Genomic DNA, 18,427 nt, shown 5'->3' with positions numbered 1-18,427 from the left:
TTCTAAGTAGTTGGTTGTGGGGTTTTTTTGGAAGCACTCCATTTGAACTTTAGAGAAATTGATTTTTACAAAGTTGGAGTTTGTGTAACATTTAATTTTTGTTCTTTAGTTCAGTAACCTTAAAGCAATCCCTGTGTTAGTGATCACACATCCTCTAGCAATATTCATTGCAGTACAAATGGTACTTTTCTTTCATTTGTGTACTACATAGTTCTGTACAAGTTTGTTCTTTGCTGTTAAGCATTTGCAGTATGATTTCAGTTTATATACTATTTTAACTTGTATGGAATAGTTTCTCTTGTCAGTCAGTTAATTTTATGTGTCTAAAATAATGCCCAGATAAATGACACACACACCAATTAACATAGGGGTTTGCACAGTAGAAATTCCACTTGTGGAGTACAGTCCGACCTGCCTGGATCAATGTTATACAGTAAATATGATCATAATCTCAAGAAACTGTCCATTTTACCCTCTTCCTTCCCTGTAAACAAAGAAAGAAACTCCAGAGCCAGAGAAATTAAATTATGCCAGTATTTTTGTTAGTTCATCAAGTGTGAATTAATGTTCTGGTTTTCCTTTGAGGCTTTTAACTTCCCCAAAGATTATGTTTTGCAGTTCCACGCTGCAGGGGTACTGTGAGCAGCCCTGTTTTATGTATTTCCCATTTTTGAATTGCAATGAAGGTAGCCATGTGTAATACATAGGCTTTTTATGAAGAATTTACCTGAACTTTATGGTGGAGAAGTATTTGCTGTATATTGGGTTTTAAGTATTTTTGTTCATTCATTATGCCTAAGTTTGGTTGCATCTACTTTTTTCATTCTGAACACATGTCTGTGATACCTTGAGGGATCCTGGTAAAGATATAGTGAATTATGCTTGTAATACTTCAGTTTTATTGCAAAGACTTACCAAATAGTTTGTCTTTACTTTCTTTTAGAAATGTCCACTGTTCTCGTTTTCTTATTTGATAATAAATGGAAATAGGTCATAGCACAAACAGGTTGACGGTCTTTTTAAGCACACAGAGAGAATTCACAGTACCTGCCATCCTGAAATTCTTTGGACAACCCTCACTTGCATGAGAGCTTTCCTTGAACCAAGGGGGCTTTTCACGTCAATTAATTTTGGTTTAAGAGTTGAGAGTTCTTGCCCAGTAGCACACTTAGTAGGAACAAGCAGAAAGACAAAGTCTTCTACTGTGAAAATGTAGTTTCTGCAAAACAGGTATGTGGGCAGATATGTGGACAGATGACTTTCTCATCAGAATACGTGGTCTGAACAGCTATTCCCAAGAGTTTGCTTTTGTTAACGGTCTTAATGTTCCTCCCTCAGAACAGCTCAGCTTGGAAGAGTTGTTTCCAATTCTTTTTGCAGGTTAAGCTGTCAGCCTCCAGCATGAGGCTTCTGGAATCCCCTTGGAGCTCTCATACCGGGAGCAAAATCTGGTTGCAAGGTGGGGTTGTGAGGAGATACTGTGATTCTGCCTTCTGACACATAAGATAACAATTTCATGCCGTTGTTTTACAGATTTTTTTCAGACTTAAATAAAGACCAATGTAAAGATTTTCTGTGGGTTTCACACATTAAACATTATGAAGGTCTTCTCCCTCTGAGCAATAAAGCCTTCTTTTAACAAAACAACAACAAAAAACCCAACCAAAAAAGGTGGATAGTCTCCACACTCTGGAAGTGCCGTTTTCAGTATGAGCACTCTTGAAATTTTTATGAAGAACCACTAAAATAAAGTCCTTAAGAATGGTCCAGTATTTATCAACTGGGATCACTGAGGCAAAATGCAGTAGGATTTGTTGGTCTTGAACAGATTTGAAAATCAGAGCAGTCATTTATATATGTACAACCATGTTTGATCGCTTGTGACAACAAAACAGGGTCTTAAATTTATGCTTTAACCTATTTTGCCAGTTAAGTTTGTGAGGCACTAAACAGTTACTTCTGTAATTGCCATTTGTATCCATAACAGCATAGAATAATTGATCTCTAAATTAGTTAGTGATAGAATAGGGTGCATAAAATCTTTCAGGATCTGTACTGATATGAAGGTTTCTACCTGCTGTAGAGCAAAGAACTGAGTCTTGAAATCCCTTTGATCTTTTCACATCACCTTAAAAAGTAATCAGCCACATCCAAAAGCCTTATTACATTTTTTTCTCAGTCTATTTTGGAATATTACACATCTCAAGAGTTTAGCCCATTATCGATAGTACAGCCATCTTTCTATTTCTTGGTCATTTCAGATCTTGTTGCTCTAGGTCAGAGCTTGTGAGCTATTCTCACTTTGCTTTCTGACTTACCCATGTTGAGTTGGGGCAGCTGTAGTTTGTACATTTTAAGAGACAAGCCTATTGAACCAAAAATTTTTGATTAATGTGAAAGTTGGTGGAGCGCACTGGATATAAATACAGATTGAAATCAAACCTTCAATAAGAACATTGTTAAACATTCAAATTCAGGATGTGGATCAAGCCTGAATTTTTAAAAAATATGGCTGTTGGAATTTGCTGTAAATAATCACATGGTTGCTGTAGTTTTCTCATTGCGTGTTGGGCATAATTGTGTTTTAAGATGAACAACATCCTATGTGGAAAGGTAAAATTAAGCTTAAGATGATAAAAACTTTATCACTTTTTAATGCAAGCCTGTCAACTGGGGGTTCATTAGTGTGATTGCCAGAAAATGTTATGCTTTTTCCAATCATCTGAATTATTTTTATGATAATGATTATTCCAGTTCACATTATAATGACTTGATGACATGTGTTTCCTGGTTCTCATCCTGTAGGATATGATGATTCTTCCTTAGATAAGAATTTTCAGATAATTACTTGTCCCATAAAAACTTATATTTCTACAAGTCTAATAGTTGTAGCTGAAATGTTTTAATATCCTGGCAAAAAAATGTATTGTCATGAATTCTGCTTTTATTCATGTAATATATATATTGATATACATAAGTTTCAATTTACAGCTAGAGAAAAACAGAAATTCAGTAACACCGTGTTTGAAAAGAACATACAGCTTATTTGCTTGAATTAGGTGCAAGAGAAACAGCATGCCAGTAATGTTAGTGCTCCTTCACACTTGGAGGCCATTTGAAGGAAGGTGAAACCACTTTATGAAAATACAGATTATTTAAGGAGATGTAAACAGCGTGATTGAAAATACCACAACAGCCACGGAAAGGGAGTCATCTTCATTACTGCGCAGAATGAAAACAACCACTCCATCAAACTTCCAGTGTTTCTTGCAGTCTTTTACTGGTATTAACATTGTTGTATTCCTCTATTATCATAATCCTAAAAGTCTCTGTCATTATCCACAGGCTGCAGGTTCTTCTGTAGCTGTTCTCTGCTCATATTATGCTGAGATACAAGCTTGATGGTCCTTTTAAAGCTCCTTTCTTTAGATACCATTTTCAGAATGTGATTATTTACTACTTCTTGCATTTTCTTTAAAATGGACTGTTTAAACCAGAAAATTTCCCCTTCCCAATTGTTCTGAGTATCTATTTTTGTGTGCTTTGTTTGGCTGTGCTAATCTGCTGCCTGCTCATGTAGCACTGGAAAATGATTATAAAGTTACCTTTAATTTTGGTTGATACATTTCTGCCAGGCAGAAGCAATAATCATTGTTTTTACTTCTACTTGCAAAGGCAGCACATTGCCAGAAGGGTTAAGTGCTTTACATTGCAGTTGTATGTGTGAGTAAGGGTGTTTTCGTGGTTTATTTTAGGCTCAGCCATGAATTTTGTCCAGGCTTTCTGCACTTAATACTAACTTTTTCTGCCACAAAAGCAGTTCTAGAGGGTCAATTCAGGCTGCATATTAAAATTAGTGCTAGTGATGGGATGAATGTGCTATAAAATTCTGTTGGTAAAGCTGCCTGTTTTTCTTCAAGGCAAGCATGAAACATGAACGTTATATTCTCAGGTCATCATCACAGAAAAATATATTTTCCTAAATCCTCTTGCTCCTTTGGATCATGCAGCAGTAAAGACTGCACTGTAACTTTCTTTGATTTTCTTATTCAAAAAGGGTGGAGCATTTCTGTGTGCTTTGCCATTCAAACATTCCTGGTGGTTCTATTTTCAACTCAAATTTTTTAAATTAGTAACAGATGTGCTGATTCTTTTGACTGAAATAGAGGGCAAATTTTGAATAAAGGTGGGTTTTTTTTAAAGTTTTACTGATTATTAAATCCTAAGTGCTAGTTTTTTTTGTTACCAGCCTCCACTGTAAACAATATCAGCACACAGAAATCTCACTGAACACAGTTGGGAGTAATCCCGATATTATGAATATGATGAGGGGCAGCAGAATGTATTTGGAGGGACTATAAAATGCAGCTTACAGAGCTACACCCCAATAGGTGTAGCATCCCAGTATTGCTTATCCCAAACTTACACCAAAATTGCAAAGCAGGTAGCCTAGAAAATAATTGGTATATGTGACTATGTATGTTATTGGCACAAAACGTATAGAAAACTTCTGTGCAAGAAAACTCCCAGAAAATTTGATAGCTCTAGTGCACAATGAATTTGGGTCTTGGTAGCTCTGAAGCAGGAAAGCAGGCTTCTGAGTGGGACAGAAGAAAGACTCTAGAGGAAAAAAAAAACCTAAGGAAAATCATTCCAATTGAAGGAATATAATTTTGAGTTGTAAATTGGAAACACGAGGTTGAATTTTAAAAAATTTGGAGGCCAAATAGGTCTTGACCTTCTGGCATACAGAAAGAAACACACATCATGTTAAAAATATAAAAGGCAGGAGCCAACCATTTTTGTAGGTACAATACCTACTTCATTCAAAAGGGATGAAAGTCATGCATATTTTAAAAAAGCCTTTTTTTTTCTTCCAAGAATATTGAAAATATTCAAGGTATGTTTAGGGGCCAATATGAAACAGGGATGAAAGAAATACAGGAGCAAATTGCAGTTTGCTGTTGTGAAAATACCTCTGGTTCATGCTTAAGGATATTTCACAGATTTTAAATTTCCAGTTTGGTTTTACTTCTTAAAGTTTGGTTTCACTTCTTAAAGTTTGGTTTCACTTAGGAACATTTTGAGTTGACTTGAGAAATTATACAGCTCAAACATTCCGACTGCATAGAAGATAAAATTATTTTGTCAGATAAGAGAAATATTTTCTCAAATATCTTTTTCCTGTTGGTGGAGCACTGAACTTAGTCTTTCTGGGTGCTTTAAGACCCCTGGGCTGACTTCCTCCTTTTGTCTAAATGGGAGTTAAATAAATGCAAATTGTCTGTCTTTTGATGACTCTGACATAGTTCCACATCTTTTTTTTTTTTTTTCCTTTGGGACAGGAGGAGAGATGTCACTTGGACGTCAGGAAGCTTTTGAAGTTTTCAAACTGGACCATGCTTACAATATAACCATTGAGGACAACAAACAGCTTCTAAAACAGAGGTGAGTGTCACAGCAAGATACGGTTGGAGGCAGACATCTGAGACTCCATTATGAGTCTGGGCAGGAACATGTAATTTTACACAAGGCATGCCAGGCTTCTTTTGAGAGCTTGGTAAAGAAAATTCGCCTTCTCTTAGAGGGTTTTTCATGTTCGGAAGGCTTTAAGTGGTGATAGAACAGCAGTCTGGATAGAATATGAAAGTGGCATGAGGAATCTTAGTGCATCCTTCTTTGGGTTTTCATTATATCTTCATAGACATGTTGAAGCAATGTGGTAAATGGCATTCGTGATCGTGGATTATGTAGAGGAAGTAAGATCCATGTGACTGAATCAATTACTGTAGTTTCCATTGTCAAAAATGCTTTACTGGCTTCGGCACCAAGTTGGACAGTAAGCTAGGAGATGTTTAACATATGCTTTTGTCTGTTGTTCCTAACTTGTTTGCCAAGTGATTTTAGCTTTTCTCTGCCAGTTTTGCACTCAAACACAGAAATAGTACTTTCCTCCTCCACATGTATTGCTAATCCCAGCAAAATACTTCAGAATCTTCCGGTGAAGATGGTGACAATGGCAAAACACTGAAAACATTAATTTTCAGAAAGCAGATTTTAAACATCTCAGAAATTAAAACCTCTAATATTTGTCCATGTTGATTGGAGAACATTAATGTTTTAATGTTGGCTTTTCAAGTGTTAACATTCCTTACACTGCAAGAGAAATACAAGGTTTTGAGATTAGAGATGCCAAAATCAGATTTCTCAATCTACTGTTGTAACTAGCATTCCCTTTAACAGTTTTAGAGGGGGTTTTTTTGTTTATCCTTTTTCTTTTTCCTGTCCTGTTTTTTTTTTCTCCTTCTGTCCTCTGCTTTCTTAGTAACACAATTTCCTCGCTTAATAGGCAGGAAAGATGTTGTTTTCAGGGCCACTGAGTCTTGCACTCATTTACCTCAGTGAATTGAGACAAGAAATTATTTCCATGTCTCTGTGTCTTATTCAAGATCTTGCTGTTTATCCCTTTTCTGAACTGGTCAACTGGTCTATAACATAGTCCCAGGGATGCAAATTGCCAAGGTATTAGATGTATGAAAGAATTTATCCATGTAAATTGGATATTTAGCAATGCCTTTCTTCTGATCAATATATCAGATGATGCCACATCACTTAATTACCACTGTGTAATTGATTACACTGCAATCATTTTTGGTGGTGTTGTCTATTGAGCAGAACACTTCACGGTCACATTATGATAGTGGGAGCAACTCAGTTTTGAGCCATGCCTTGAATTTCCTCTAGTGAATCACAATTCTTTCATATTTTCTCTGTTATTACTGTGAAGCAAACTGGTATTTCCTTCTGGTTTCAGAACACGTAATAGAGATGGGCAGAACCCACAAAGTTTGATACCAGATTTGCTTTCCCTAAAGGACAAAGAGATTCAGACTAATGCCTTGGGTAACCCCTCTCTAGTATAGATCAGCTGATTACTGAAATCAATGCTAATGTGAAGGTTGATACCCTGGAGCAAAACAGTTTTCCTCTGCCATTTGCAGTCATTTTTAGCAAAGATGCCTATAGCTCCCAAGTTTACTGAGTTCATTAAAATGGATTTATATCAAGTCCAGTCTGTAATTTGGAATGCAACCTCTGAACTACCAGTTACACAAAAGCTCTGTTACCCAGCCAGTGTTTAAATTGCACAGGAAGAAGTGTGTGGACACCACATGTTTAAAGGTTACCATAACTTCCCTTTATATGTAGGCCACTCATGTTAATAATTTTGTTTATAGTTACATGACCACTTCTGTTGTACCACAAACAGTATTTGTTTCACAAATTATTTTTAGCTGTCTTATTTTTCTCCTTTGGGTATTTTGGGTAGATTTTCTTGGCTTGCTAGTTATATCATTCTTATATTAATTGAATAGTGAACTGTCACTGAGCCTCGTTGAAAGTTTGACTATGAAGGTCACAACTGCTGCTTGGGTGGTGAAATTATTCATATAGATGTGAAAACTCATATTCATATATATCCAATATACATACATTTTTTTCTCTAATTAGCTATGTGGAAACAATCAAATGTAATTGGTCAATTAAATCAATCACTGAAAAGTATGTGTCTTGTATTAAATATATATATATGAAAGAAATACTGGTTTTAACTTAAAACTTTTCACCTACTACTTCAGAGCTCTTTACAGGGGCTGTAGCTCAGTACAGTAACTCAGTACCATCTCTGGATTTAAAAAGCAGGGATGCTTATATAGTTACGGATAATTTCTCTCTAGAGCTCATTTAGTGTCATACTGTTTAAGTGAAAGACAATAGCTTTAGACTTGTATTAGGACAGTTGTTTATGGTTAATGGCTTTGTAGGATAGAAAAGGTGATCTACTACAGCTTAGCTTGCAGTTAACACAAAGCAATTCTTTTTCATTTTTTTTCCTGTGCATTATTAACTGCTTTCCTGCTTTAAAAAAATCTGTGGTTATGTCCAGACAGAATCAGATTTCTGTAATTTGGACTTGCTGTACTTGATTTCCAGAGAACTTAATAATACTCCTTTCTCTTTGCAACCCTGTTTTCTTAGCATTGCTTCTCTGAGGAGGGGTGAAATGCATGTCATTTTCTGGTGAAATATACTACCAAGAAATCTTCCTAGTTGTGCCACTCCAATGTAATATTGCATCCTGCATGAAACTTTTAAATCCCATCCTAGTCAATATTTCCAGTAGTAAAATTCTACTAAGCTTACAGATGTGATGTACATCTAGTTTCCATTTTGTTGTTCTCCATTAATTTTTTCCACTCTCTTCTTTGCTTGCTTTCTGTATTTCATCTGGTTACCAGCTAACTTCTTTTTTTTAGTACTTATGGATGAGTTTCATGGAAAGTGTGAGTTTCACTTAGGTCACTTGTAATTTCTAATGATTAAATATGAGTGAATATTCATTTAATTCACTGTCTCCATTCTCGTATTAGACAACCTCTGTGTTTGTCTTGGTTTGCATTAGGAGTTAGAGATTTGTTTTCCAAAATGTTTATTTTTTTAAGTACTGGCATTTGCATCTAAAGAGTGAAATCTTTGTGAAAAATGTTTATTCCACTACAATTGGTGACTAAATTTACTTTCATCATGGAATATTTGTCTTGTAGGTAGTAGAAGCCATGATTTGGCCACTTCTTTGGATTGGTCTCCATGGAAGACACACATGAAGTCTTTTCAGCCACCACTATCTGTAGCAATATAACCTTTATGCTAGATGATATCACCTTTTCATTAGAAGAGTATGTGAAATAGCATTTGACTTTCAGTATTAGAGTCAAATCTTATGTCTTTGGTTTATTTTGTTTGACTATAATTTAAAGTCACAGATGGAATTTGTTGGATTGTCATAAATTAATGACAAATTTTTGTTTATGTTATTGGGCCAGTTTGTAAGCTGTGGTGTTTGAGAAACAGATGCATGGCCCGTTCAACTATTGGCAGTAGTGATGAGGGATGGATAGATAGCAGATGGATAGATAGTGGGGTTGAGCTTTCCAGTTAATTCTCTGTGAATGTGAACTAGAGTCAATAGTCAACAGGAGACAATGATCAAACTGTATTTGGCTGATGGGAGCTGAGGGGAAGAAGGAGAGGTACTTTGGAGTGTTTCCCTTTGATTTATAAACAATCTTCAAGGTCTGCTTGGGTGCTGTAAGTCAACACCAGTGGAAAAAGTCTCACAGATGCTTCAAAGGCTTCTGCCTTTATGTAAGAAACAGTAAGTGCTGAGGAACCCTTAAGCTTCAACCATTTAGCCATGTTGAATTCAGCCTTGAAAACAAATGAACATGGGGAGATAAGAATGTGGACACCTAACTTGTTCCAGGTTAAATTAACTAATTGAGAAGGGATGATTTTCCAAACCTTGCCTTCCCAGTGGAAAGCTGTATTTCTTGATCCTGTTTTGCCATTATTTGAGTTAGACAGAAATACAATTTGTGGGTTTCCTCAGTTACTTTGACTAGACCAAGACTCTTCCAGATTAGCTGAAGGCTTGCTTACCGAAGAAGCATTACAGTTCTGCCTCCACACTCAGTAAGGTTCAATTTGCACACATCCAAGTAAGAATTCAGAATTTCGCATCAAGCCTAATCCCACAACAGATGTCACAATGCAACCAAACATCCCTCTACATTCTCAGCCATTACTGTTTTGACTATTATAATGGATTTTTCCTTGAACAAGCTTCACTTCCTGCAGAGACTCTTTGGACTTTGCCATTGTATGTTGAAGTGATTCATTACTTTTACAGCAGAATCTAATTGGCATTCGAAAGCCTCATGTGTATGCCATTCATCCTAAACCATTTTCTATAGTACTGAGTTAAATAAGTGTAAGAGAACAATTATGGTAGCAACTGCTGTAAAATATCAGAAAACCGACAGAAAAACACTTAACACTGAAGTGAGCATCACTACAACACCATGTAACAAGCTAAAAGAGAAAGTTCTGACCATTAGAGTATTTTACATACCATGTGAAGATTGGATTCACTGTGATCAGTGAATTAATTTAGGAATATACCTGTTAGGACTTTCGCATTTAAAAAAAAATTTCCATTTTTTATATGAGGTCAAGCTATTTGCATACTAAAAATGGAAGTTTCCAAAGCTTGATTCATTGAATTGTTCCCATCCTTCTCAACCGGCTTCTTCCTCCCTATTTGCATGTCTTCGCGTGACTAGATTTGGATTGTATCAGTATTTGAGCAGTAGCTGATCATCTGAAGTTCCACATTCACATAAGGACTATCTTCAGAAGAAAAGAATAATTCAGTTTTGTCACACTTTCTTGTATTTCTGTTTGAGAGATATCTTAGTGACTGGGATGTAAATTTTCAGACAGCACAAACAGTGATCATCAGCAATATGCAAATTACAGGCTGAAATTTGAAAATTCCTGGTGAGCAGTTCTAATACTTTCAAATATTTTATTTTGACTTTGCTTGGATTCTATTTTTTTACTTTTATATAGCTGCATGTTAAAAATGGCAAGAAACGTGGCATATTAAAATTAATATTTAAATATAATATGAATTTTTAAGATAATCCAATAATTTGAATTTAAATAAGATTGTTTTTAAAACTTTGAAAGTAAAATAAATTATTGTCTGTTAAGTAAACCTATTTGTTGCATGATTTTTTTCAGAAAGTGTTTCTTTTAGACTAGGCAATCTTTTCTTATGGAAAATTGTTTCCAGCTACCAATCAAAAAGTAGCCCTGAGTAATTCTCTATTTTATTGTGAATAGAATAATTCTGTATCGTTATTCTTGCATTGACAGGTTTGCTGAAGCTAAATGCCTTGGAGGAAAATTAAATGAAGTGAGAAATAATATAAGTGAGTATATTCTAGCTTCATTTTACCCTCTAGCTGATGAAATCACAGCATTCAGAGGATATCAGAAATATTCTAGTTTCTAAAAGAACAGAGTCAGTGCATTGTTAAGATTTCCAAAAGCTTAATTGTTGGCAGTAATAATTTTATGTACCACTTTTGATTATTTCAAATACCATAACTTGAAAAACAGCTCCCTTCTTTACTTGACAGCATATCTGAAATTTATCAAAAGGAGAAGTTAAGGTATTAACATTGGATTTCATGACTTTTACTTTGGGATAAAATCATCCAAACCCATAATTTCAAATAGTTGTATCTATGGATTATGTATTTATCTATAAACTTATATAGCTTCTGATAAAAGAAGATTTAATTGTTGAATTACCCTTCTGTGCTTCCTTTGTACAGTTTAATTAAAGTAATTCTGAGGAACTGCCTCAGTTTGATGGGGTTTTCATATATTTGTACTTCAGGGCCACAATGGATTGTTCAATGTCAAAATCATCTGTAGATACATTCATCCCCAAGTTAGGTCTTATCTGGACCTCCCAATGGCCTTTTATATGTTCCTTGTCAATTTCTGAGTTCTGTTGGTTCCAAGCCTGCAGCTTTCCTAAAAATGGGCTATCCAGGCTCTCTGTCAGTTGTGAAACATAGTTCCATCCTCTGTCCCTAAAGTCCTTGGAGATCAGGTTCATGTCCTCCTGTATTCACACCTTTGATGTGAAACGTCTTTTCAAGCTTCCAGATACAGTCTGTGATGGACTAGATATAATCTCACATCCAGCTCCAGTGGTGTAGACCTTGATCTCAGTTTCTGTCTCTTTCCTCCTTGGGTGTCACCAGCAGAGACATGGACAATGAAGTCATTATTGTCATTTCTTGTCTTATAATACTCATTGACTTCAGGGAAAAGGCAAAAATCTCACGCCACTCCTGACAAGTGCTCTGTACTTTCACCATAGCCATCATTATATTCTCTGTGATCATGAATGGTAGCCGCTGCCAAATTCCCCTCCCAATCACCTTCGGTACACCACAAGTCCCTCACAGATATTATGAGGTATTTTTAAAGTTATGTCAGCTATGAGGAAGGCCTCAGCCATGTTGGTTGGCACTGTGTTTTCAAACCACAGCACAGAGGGTTCTTGGAAGGGATTCAGAACCAGAGATGTCAGGTGCTGAGCCCTGCTTCAGCAGCTTTCTGAACGCTTACTTCTGTAGGACATGACTTGAATCAACCTGCCTTCTCTCAGTAGGCTCATTTGTCTCCTTCAGACTAGCCAGAACATAAATGTCAATTCAGAACTTGTGCATGGATATCTGCAGATTGGCTCATGCAAGTAGAATTTCAGTATCCACCTTGCAATTACAGGTCCATATAAGCTTACTTAAGTGCTGCTTAAGTAAAAAGAAAGAAAAAAAAAAGAAAAGTTAGGCTTTTCTTCTGGTAAACTTGGAAAGGCAATTTAAACCTCTTGTGGAAGACAATGAATGTTGTTCCCCAAGTAACAGAAAGCATGTCCAGGGTGAATAATTCCTGCAGCACTTGGGCAGCTGTGTGCAGAGTTGTGAACATGAACATCAGGATACAATTTCTTTTTCTCTATTGCCAACTTGGAGTCCACATTGTCCTATTTTACTTCTCTCTCCTAGATTTACTCATCTCTGATAACCCCACGAGATTTCTTGGCATAAATGAGGTAGAACCAAAATCAGCACCAAGTGTTAAACTTCTTTCTCTTGCTGAAGTTGAAATGATGCTGCTTGAAGAGAGGAGCCAAGCAGACACTTTACATACACATTTTATCTGTAGCAAATGTCTGAGGGGGAAAAAACTGTTTGGAGTGTGTGGGGGACAGTACAAGAAGTGATGGGACACATGCCACTTCTGAAGGTACCACTTGTAGTGTCATGCTGGGAAAAGATTTGTATGGTCTGTAATTCCCTTGAGATTTGCAGGAGTCTACTGTGGCAGCTCTCAGAAAGGACATAACAAAGTGTGGAATGAATCATGAAATCGTTTGGGTTGGAAGAGAACTTAACAATCATCATATTCCAACCCCACTGCCATGGGCCTGGGACACACTCCACTAGACCAGGTTGCTTCAAGCCCTATCCAACATGGCCTTGAACACTTCCAGGGAGGGGGCAGTCACAAATTCTCTGGGAAACCTGTGTCAGTCCTTCACCACCCTCATAGTGGAGAATTTCTTCATAATACCTAACCTAAATCTACCACTTTTTAGTTTAGAGCCATCGCTCCTTGTCCTATCACTACCTGTCCTTATAAACACTCCTTTTCTACCTTTCTTGTAAGCACCCTTCAGGTAATGAAAGGCTGCTATAAGTTCTCAGAGCCTTCTCTTCTCGAAGATGAACAAATTTGCTTCTGATGCAGGCTAGGACATGGTTGGCTTTCTGGGCTGCAGGCACACATTGTCAGCTCATGTTGAGCTTCTCATCCACCAACACACCGAAATCCTTCTCCTTAAGGCTGCTATCAATCCATACCTGACTACAGTTCTGATTGGGATTGCACTGCCCCATGTGCAGGACTCTGCACTTGGCTGTGTTGAGCTAAAAGAACCTAGATGTAGCCTCTCAAGACTCTATTTCCATAGATCCCAGCAACATATAAAAGAAATCCTTGTTTGGGACTGTGGGTTTTTCTCCAGTGAGTTAGCCAAAGCTTCTGACAGCTGTAATGCAGTAGAGTATGGGTTTTGCTGCTATCAAAAGCATCTGTTTTAGAGTTTTATTAAGTTCTCCAGTGTTAGAAGTTAAGCTGGAGTATATTTGGGGAACATAAACAACACAAAACTGTAAATGCATACTTGTATGTATATATAACCTAAAAAGACAAAGTGAAGAAAATAAGCAGCTCTACAAGAAGTCAGTAGTATTGCACTGAACTTGACAATGCTTGTTTGCCTCCTAAAGGAAATTGTAATAGCTTGTAGTCCATATGAATGTTGGAAAAGCTCCTTCAAGGGCCAAACTAGAAATGTCTCCATAGTTCTAAAAAAAAATTGCATAAAATTACACATTTTGGTTTGGTTTTGGTATTTAAAGTACAATTACACTTAAATGCTTTCAAATTGAAAATTAATTTTCTTACTTTTTTTTTAATGTTTTGGCAGTAAAATGGAAAAGTATTCACACTTTAGTCCTACCATATAAGCATCCATGGAGATTCCATCCATATTCTACCCTTTTATAGCTATCCATATGCTTATCAATGCAGATTATGCAGACGTACTCTTCTTTGTGGATGGTTTTTAAACACTGATGTCTGAGTTCTGGGAGTGATTATATTGTACAATCCTTCTTTTAGTTCTTTCTGTGTAACTTTATGCAGTACATGAAAATTAGTATTTTGATTCATATAAATAGTACATTTTATTAATCTATTCTTTTTTCCTGTCAAGTCTTCTTTTGATCATAGTGGTTAATACATTTACCTGTTAATACCTTTCTAACAGTTATTAAATCTTTCCATCTGGGGTGACATCTTCCGGCTTATTCATCTTAGCCAATGCAATTACACTATTACATAGTTTAGCAGTCTGAAGCAGTTTTTCAGTTCAGTCTGCCTCATCGTAGCATACATACTTAGAAGACCATTAGAGATGTTAAGTAAGGTTACCAACCTGCCAAACTTTTACTGAAATTGCGGTAGGAGAAATAAGAGTCATCTGCAGCTTGCAACTAGATCTTTAATTTACTTTTATTGTTGTTTTGGTTTCCTTAAGCAGTCCTGGCTGCCTTATTGTGCACAATCAAGAAGAGATCCCATCAATATCAGTTTCTGTTATTTCTAAGCTACGCTTAGTATAAAACTATGAACCACAGAGGCCATAGAACACTTTTCATGCAACCTGATTATAGTTTGAGATAGTGACAGAAGTTGGCTGTAACTTTTATGTCATAAATACCCTTTCATTCTGACTTCGGAAATATTAGTGTTTTGCAGTAAAAAGTACACAAAATACTCCAGGCACTTCTCAATTACAATAACGTTTCCAAAACATCAGGAAGTCAGGTCTGGAAAAAGGAATTTGCAGTAAGATTTTCATGGTAGGCTTTTGCTGGTGTTACTGCTTGCATAAAAAATTGAAGGAAAAAAATGTCTAGATGTAAGCTGGAGCTTAAGTGTAGAGTGACTGTAATATCAGAAATGAGACATCATGGCTAGTATACCTCTCTGCTACTATACCACATATTCCTGGATTCTAGCACCTTCTATGTTTAATAGCACAGCAGAGAATGTGGAGATTTTTCAATTTTTTTAGTGAAAATAATATATATGTCTTAGTATCCTGGTTGTGGCAGGGGTAGAGTTAATATTCTTTCTAGTAGCTGGTGTAGGGCTGGGTTTTGGGTTTAAGATGAGAAGCATGTCAATAAAGCACTGATTTTTTTAGTTGTTGCCAAGCCATCAAGGACTTTACACTTCTCCTACTGACCTGCCAACAAGAAGGTGGGGAACGCCCAAGAAGCTGGGAGGGGGGACATCCAAGACAGCTGACCCAAACTGGCCATACCATATGGTGTCATGCTCCATTTATAACTGGGGTTGGGCTGAGGGACTGAGTGGCAGCCGAGGGCTTGGTGGGGCAGATGTGGGTTTTATGCAGCATTGACTTTGTGGTGATGGCTGAACACCTGCCTGCCAATGGGAAATGGTGAATGAATTCCTTGTTTTGCTTTGCTTGCACGTGTGTGCTGAAAGGCTGGGCCGTTGGGACCGGGAGGGGGGGCTTGTGTGCCAGCTGTGGGGTATCTCATGCAGCGTTCAGCTTTGAGTGGAGAGAAATCGTGCTGCTCATCACTTATTTTGTGTATATATTATTAGGATTTATCATTGTTGATGTTACGATTATTGTTGTTGTTATTATCTTCCTTTTTTCTGTGTCCATTTGAACTGTTTTTATCTCAACCCATGAGTTCTCTCACTTTCACTCTTCCAATTCTCTCCCCCATCTTGCCAAGGGGAGGAGGAGTGAGCAAACAGCTGCATGGCACTTAACTGCTGGACAGGGGTGAACCACGACACAGATTTTTCATAGTGCTTACTTTTCACAATGACTACCTAGAAATAAGGTGAGTTTTATTGTGGGACGGGAATTGTCTTTTTCTGATATTTAGAAGAAAAAAGAGGGAAGTATTTCTAAGACAGGTCATTTTAGTGGTCCTATTTACTGCATTATCACACAAACTTTTGTATATGCACAAATAAAGGAGCAGAGGGCTTTGGTGCAAACATTAAGGGGCTCTACTTTTGTGAAAGTCAATATACTGCATAAAGCACAACATCAGAAGGTAGAGAAATGGAGCATGAGTTTTGAACATGTAGACATGCCTGTATTGCTTTGGGTGAACTGTGCAGAATTGTTTACATCTGACTGGGGAATGTACCCACGGACTGGACTTGGAAAGACAAATACAGAAAAACAACATGAGTAAAGCTGGAAAGAAATAGCTCAGAGGTCACAGAAGTAATGAGAACTCTGAAACCAGCGTAGGAGAAGTGGAAAGTAGGCCAGCACTGACATACAAATAAGTTTCTACCTTTCTAGTCCAACATTAAGAACTTTTAAAATGTGTATTCCACTGGCTGAAAGAAATAAATTAAAAGATGTTTATTTTCAAGTAAAAACATGAGCTATAGATCCTTTAGGTACTACTGGAAAAAGCTTGGTGAAAAAAAAATCAGTGCTGAAGCCAAGGGCTTAATTTCAGAACAGTGAAGGTATAGGATTTATTCTTGCAAAAAAATAAGTAATTGTAGCTAGCACATTGTGACTAGCTGCCAGATGCCCATCCAGCCACTCTCTTGCTCCCCTTCCTCAACAGAACAGGAGGAAAAAGAAGAAAAAGCTTGTGGGTTGAGATAAAGATGGAGAGATCACTTGCTAATTGCCATCACGGGCAAAAAGGACTCAAGTTGGAGAAAATTAATTTAATTTATTTGCAATTAAAATAGAATTTTGGTTTTATGCCAGTACCAAGAATATTCTGTGTGGAAAGATTTTGACAGTAAGGAGAAGTTGTCTACATCTAAATAAACTGCAAAGCATTAAATAACAGCAAAAAGACCAAACTGCTACTACATTGATCATGCAGCAAATTACAGTTGGAGGAATTCAAATACATATGTTCCTCAAATACTTTGCAGACAAAACTAATGCTAGAGGCAATGTAGACTATCTGTTAAATGAGGTGACTGAAGATAGTAAGAAGGCAGTTACTCAATTCCTTCTTTGCCTCTGTCTACGCTGCTGGAGACTGTTTGCAGGAGCCCCAGATGGCTGAAGTCCTGGAGGAAGTCAGGGTAAATGATGAGTCTGCCTTGGTTGATGAGGACTGGGTCAGGCATGAATTAAGCTCTCTGAACATCCATTAATCTATGGGTCCTGATGGGATGCACCTGAGGGTGCTGAGGGAGCTGACGGAAGTCATTGTTAGGCCACTATCCATTATCTTTGCTAAATCCTGGGAAATGGGAGAGGTGCCTGAGGACTGGAGGAAAGCAAATATTACTCCAGTCTTCAAAAAGGGCAAGAAGGAGGACCCAGGTAACTGCAGACCGGTCAGCCTCACTTCCATCCTTGGAAAGGTGATGGAACAACTTATCCTTGGTGCTGTCTCTATGCACATCGAGGATAAGAGAATTGTTAGGAGTAATCAACATGGTTTTGCCAAGGAGAAGTTATGTTTGACTAATCTTATAGCCTTTTATGAGGATATAACCAGGTGGATAGATGATGATAAGGCTGTAGATATGGTCTACCTAGACCTCAGTAAAGCATTTGACACCCTCTCCCACAGCATGCTCATGGCTAAACTGAGGAAGTGTGATCTGGAAGGTTGAGTAGTGTGGATTGAGAGCTGGTTGAAGGGAAGAAGACAGTAAATGGGACAGAGTCTAGCTTGAGGTTTATATCTAGTGGAGTCCCTCAAGGATCAGTACTGGTACATGTAGTATTCAACATAGACATTGATGACCTGGATGAGGGAATAGAGAATACAGTCAACAAGTTTGCTGATGACAAAACTGGGAGGGGTGGCTGACACACCAGGGAGTTGTGCTACCATTCAGCAAGGCTTAGACAGGCTGGAGAGTTGGACAGGGAAAAGTTTAATGAGATTTAACGAGGGCAAGTGTAGGGTCTTTCATTTGGAGAAGAACAACCCTAGGTTGGGGACTGGCCTGTTGGAGGGCAGCGTAGGTGAGAGAGACCTGGGGGTCCTGGTGGACAGCAGGATGACCATGAGCCAGCAATGTGTCCTCATGGCTAAGAATACCAATGGCATCCTGGGTTCTATTAGAAGGGGTGTGGTTAGTAAGTCAAGAGAGGTCCTTCTCCCTCTCTACTCTGCCCTGGTGAGACCACACCTGGAATATTTTGTCCACTTCTGGGCCCCTCAGTTCGAGAAGGACATAGAACTCCTTGCAAGAGTCCAGTGCAGGGCCACCAAGATGATTAAGGGAGCAGAACACCTTCCTTATGAGGAAAAGCTGAGGGAGTTGGGCCTGTTTAATTTGGAGGAGACTGAGGGGTGACCTTATTAATGTTTATACA

At 37.6% G+C, this 18,427-nt stretch overlaps 1 protein-coding gene across 1 annotated transcript in view; it reads left to right on the top strand.

Moving 5' to 3' along the window:
- Positions 1 to 18,427, top strand: part of KIF6 (kinesin family member 6) — a gene marked incomplete at both ends in the record, with an annotated part of 163,788 nt that overhangs the window by 103,252 nt on the left and 42,109 nt on the right. The window contains 2 exons of the mRNA XM_084261758.1: positions 5,346 to 5,448; positions 10,783 to 10,838. Of these exons, the coding sequence (XP_084117884.1) occupies positions 5,346 to 5,448; positions 10,783 to 10,838 (159 nt within the window). The remainder of the gene's footprint in view (positions 1 to 5,345; positions 5,449 to 10,782; positions 10,839 to 18,427) is intronic.

Source organism: Gallinula chloropus (assembly GCF_964237585.1).
Source record: "Gallinula chloropus genome assembly, chromosome: 3".
Taxonomy (NCBI): Eukaryota; Metazoa; Chordata; class Aves; order Gruiformes; family Rallidae; genus Gallinula; species Gallinula chloropus.
The sequence above is the reverse complement of the archived record's forward strand: the minus strand, read 5'-3'. Positions and strand labels throughout refer to the sequence as shown.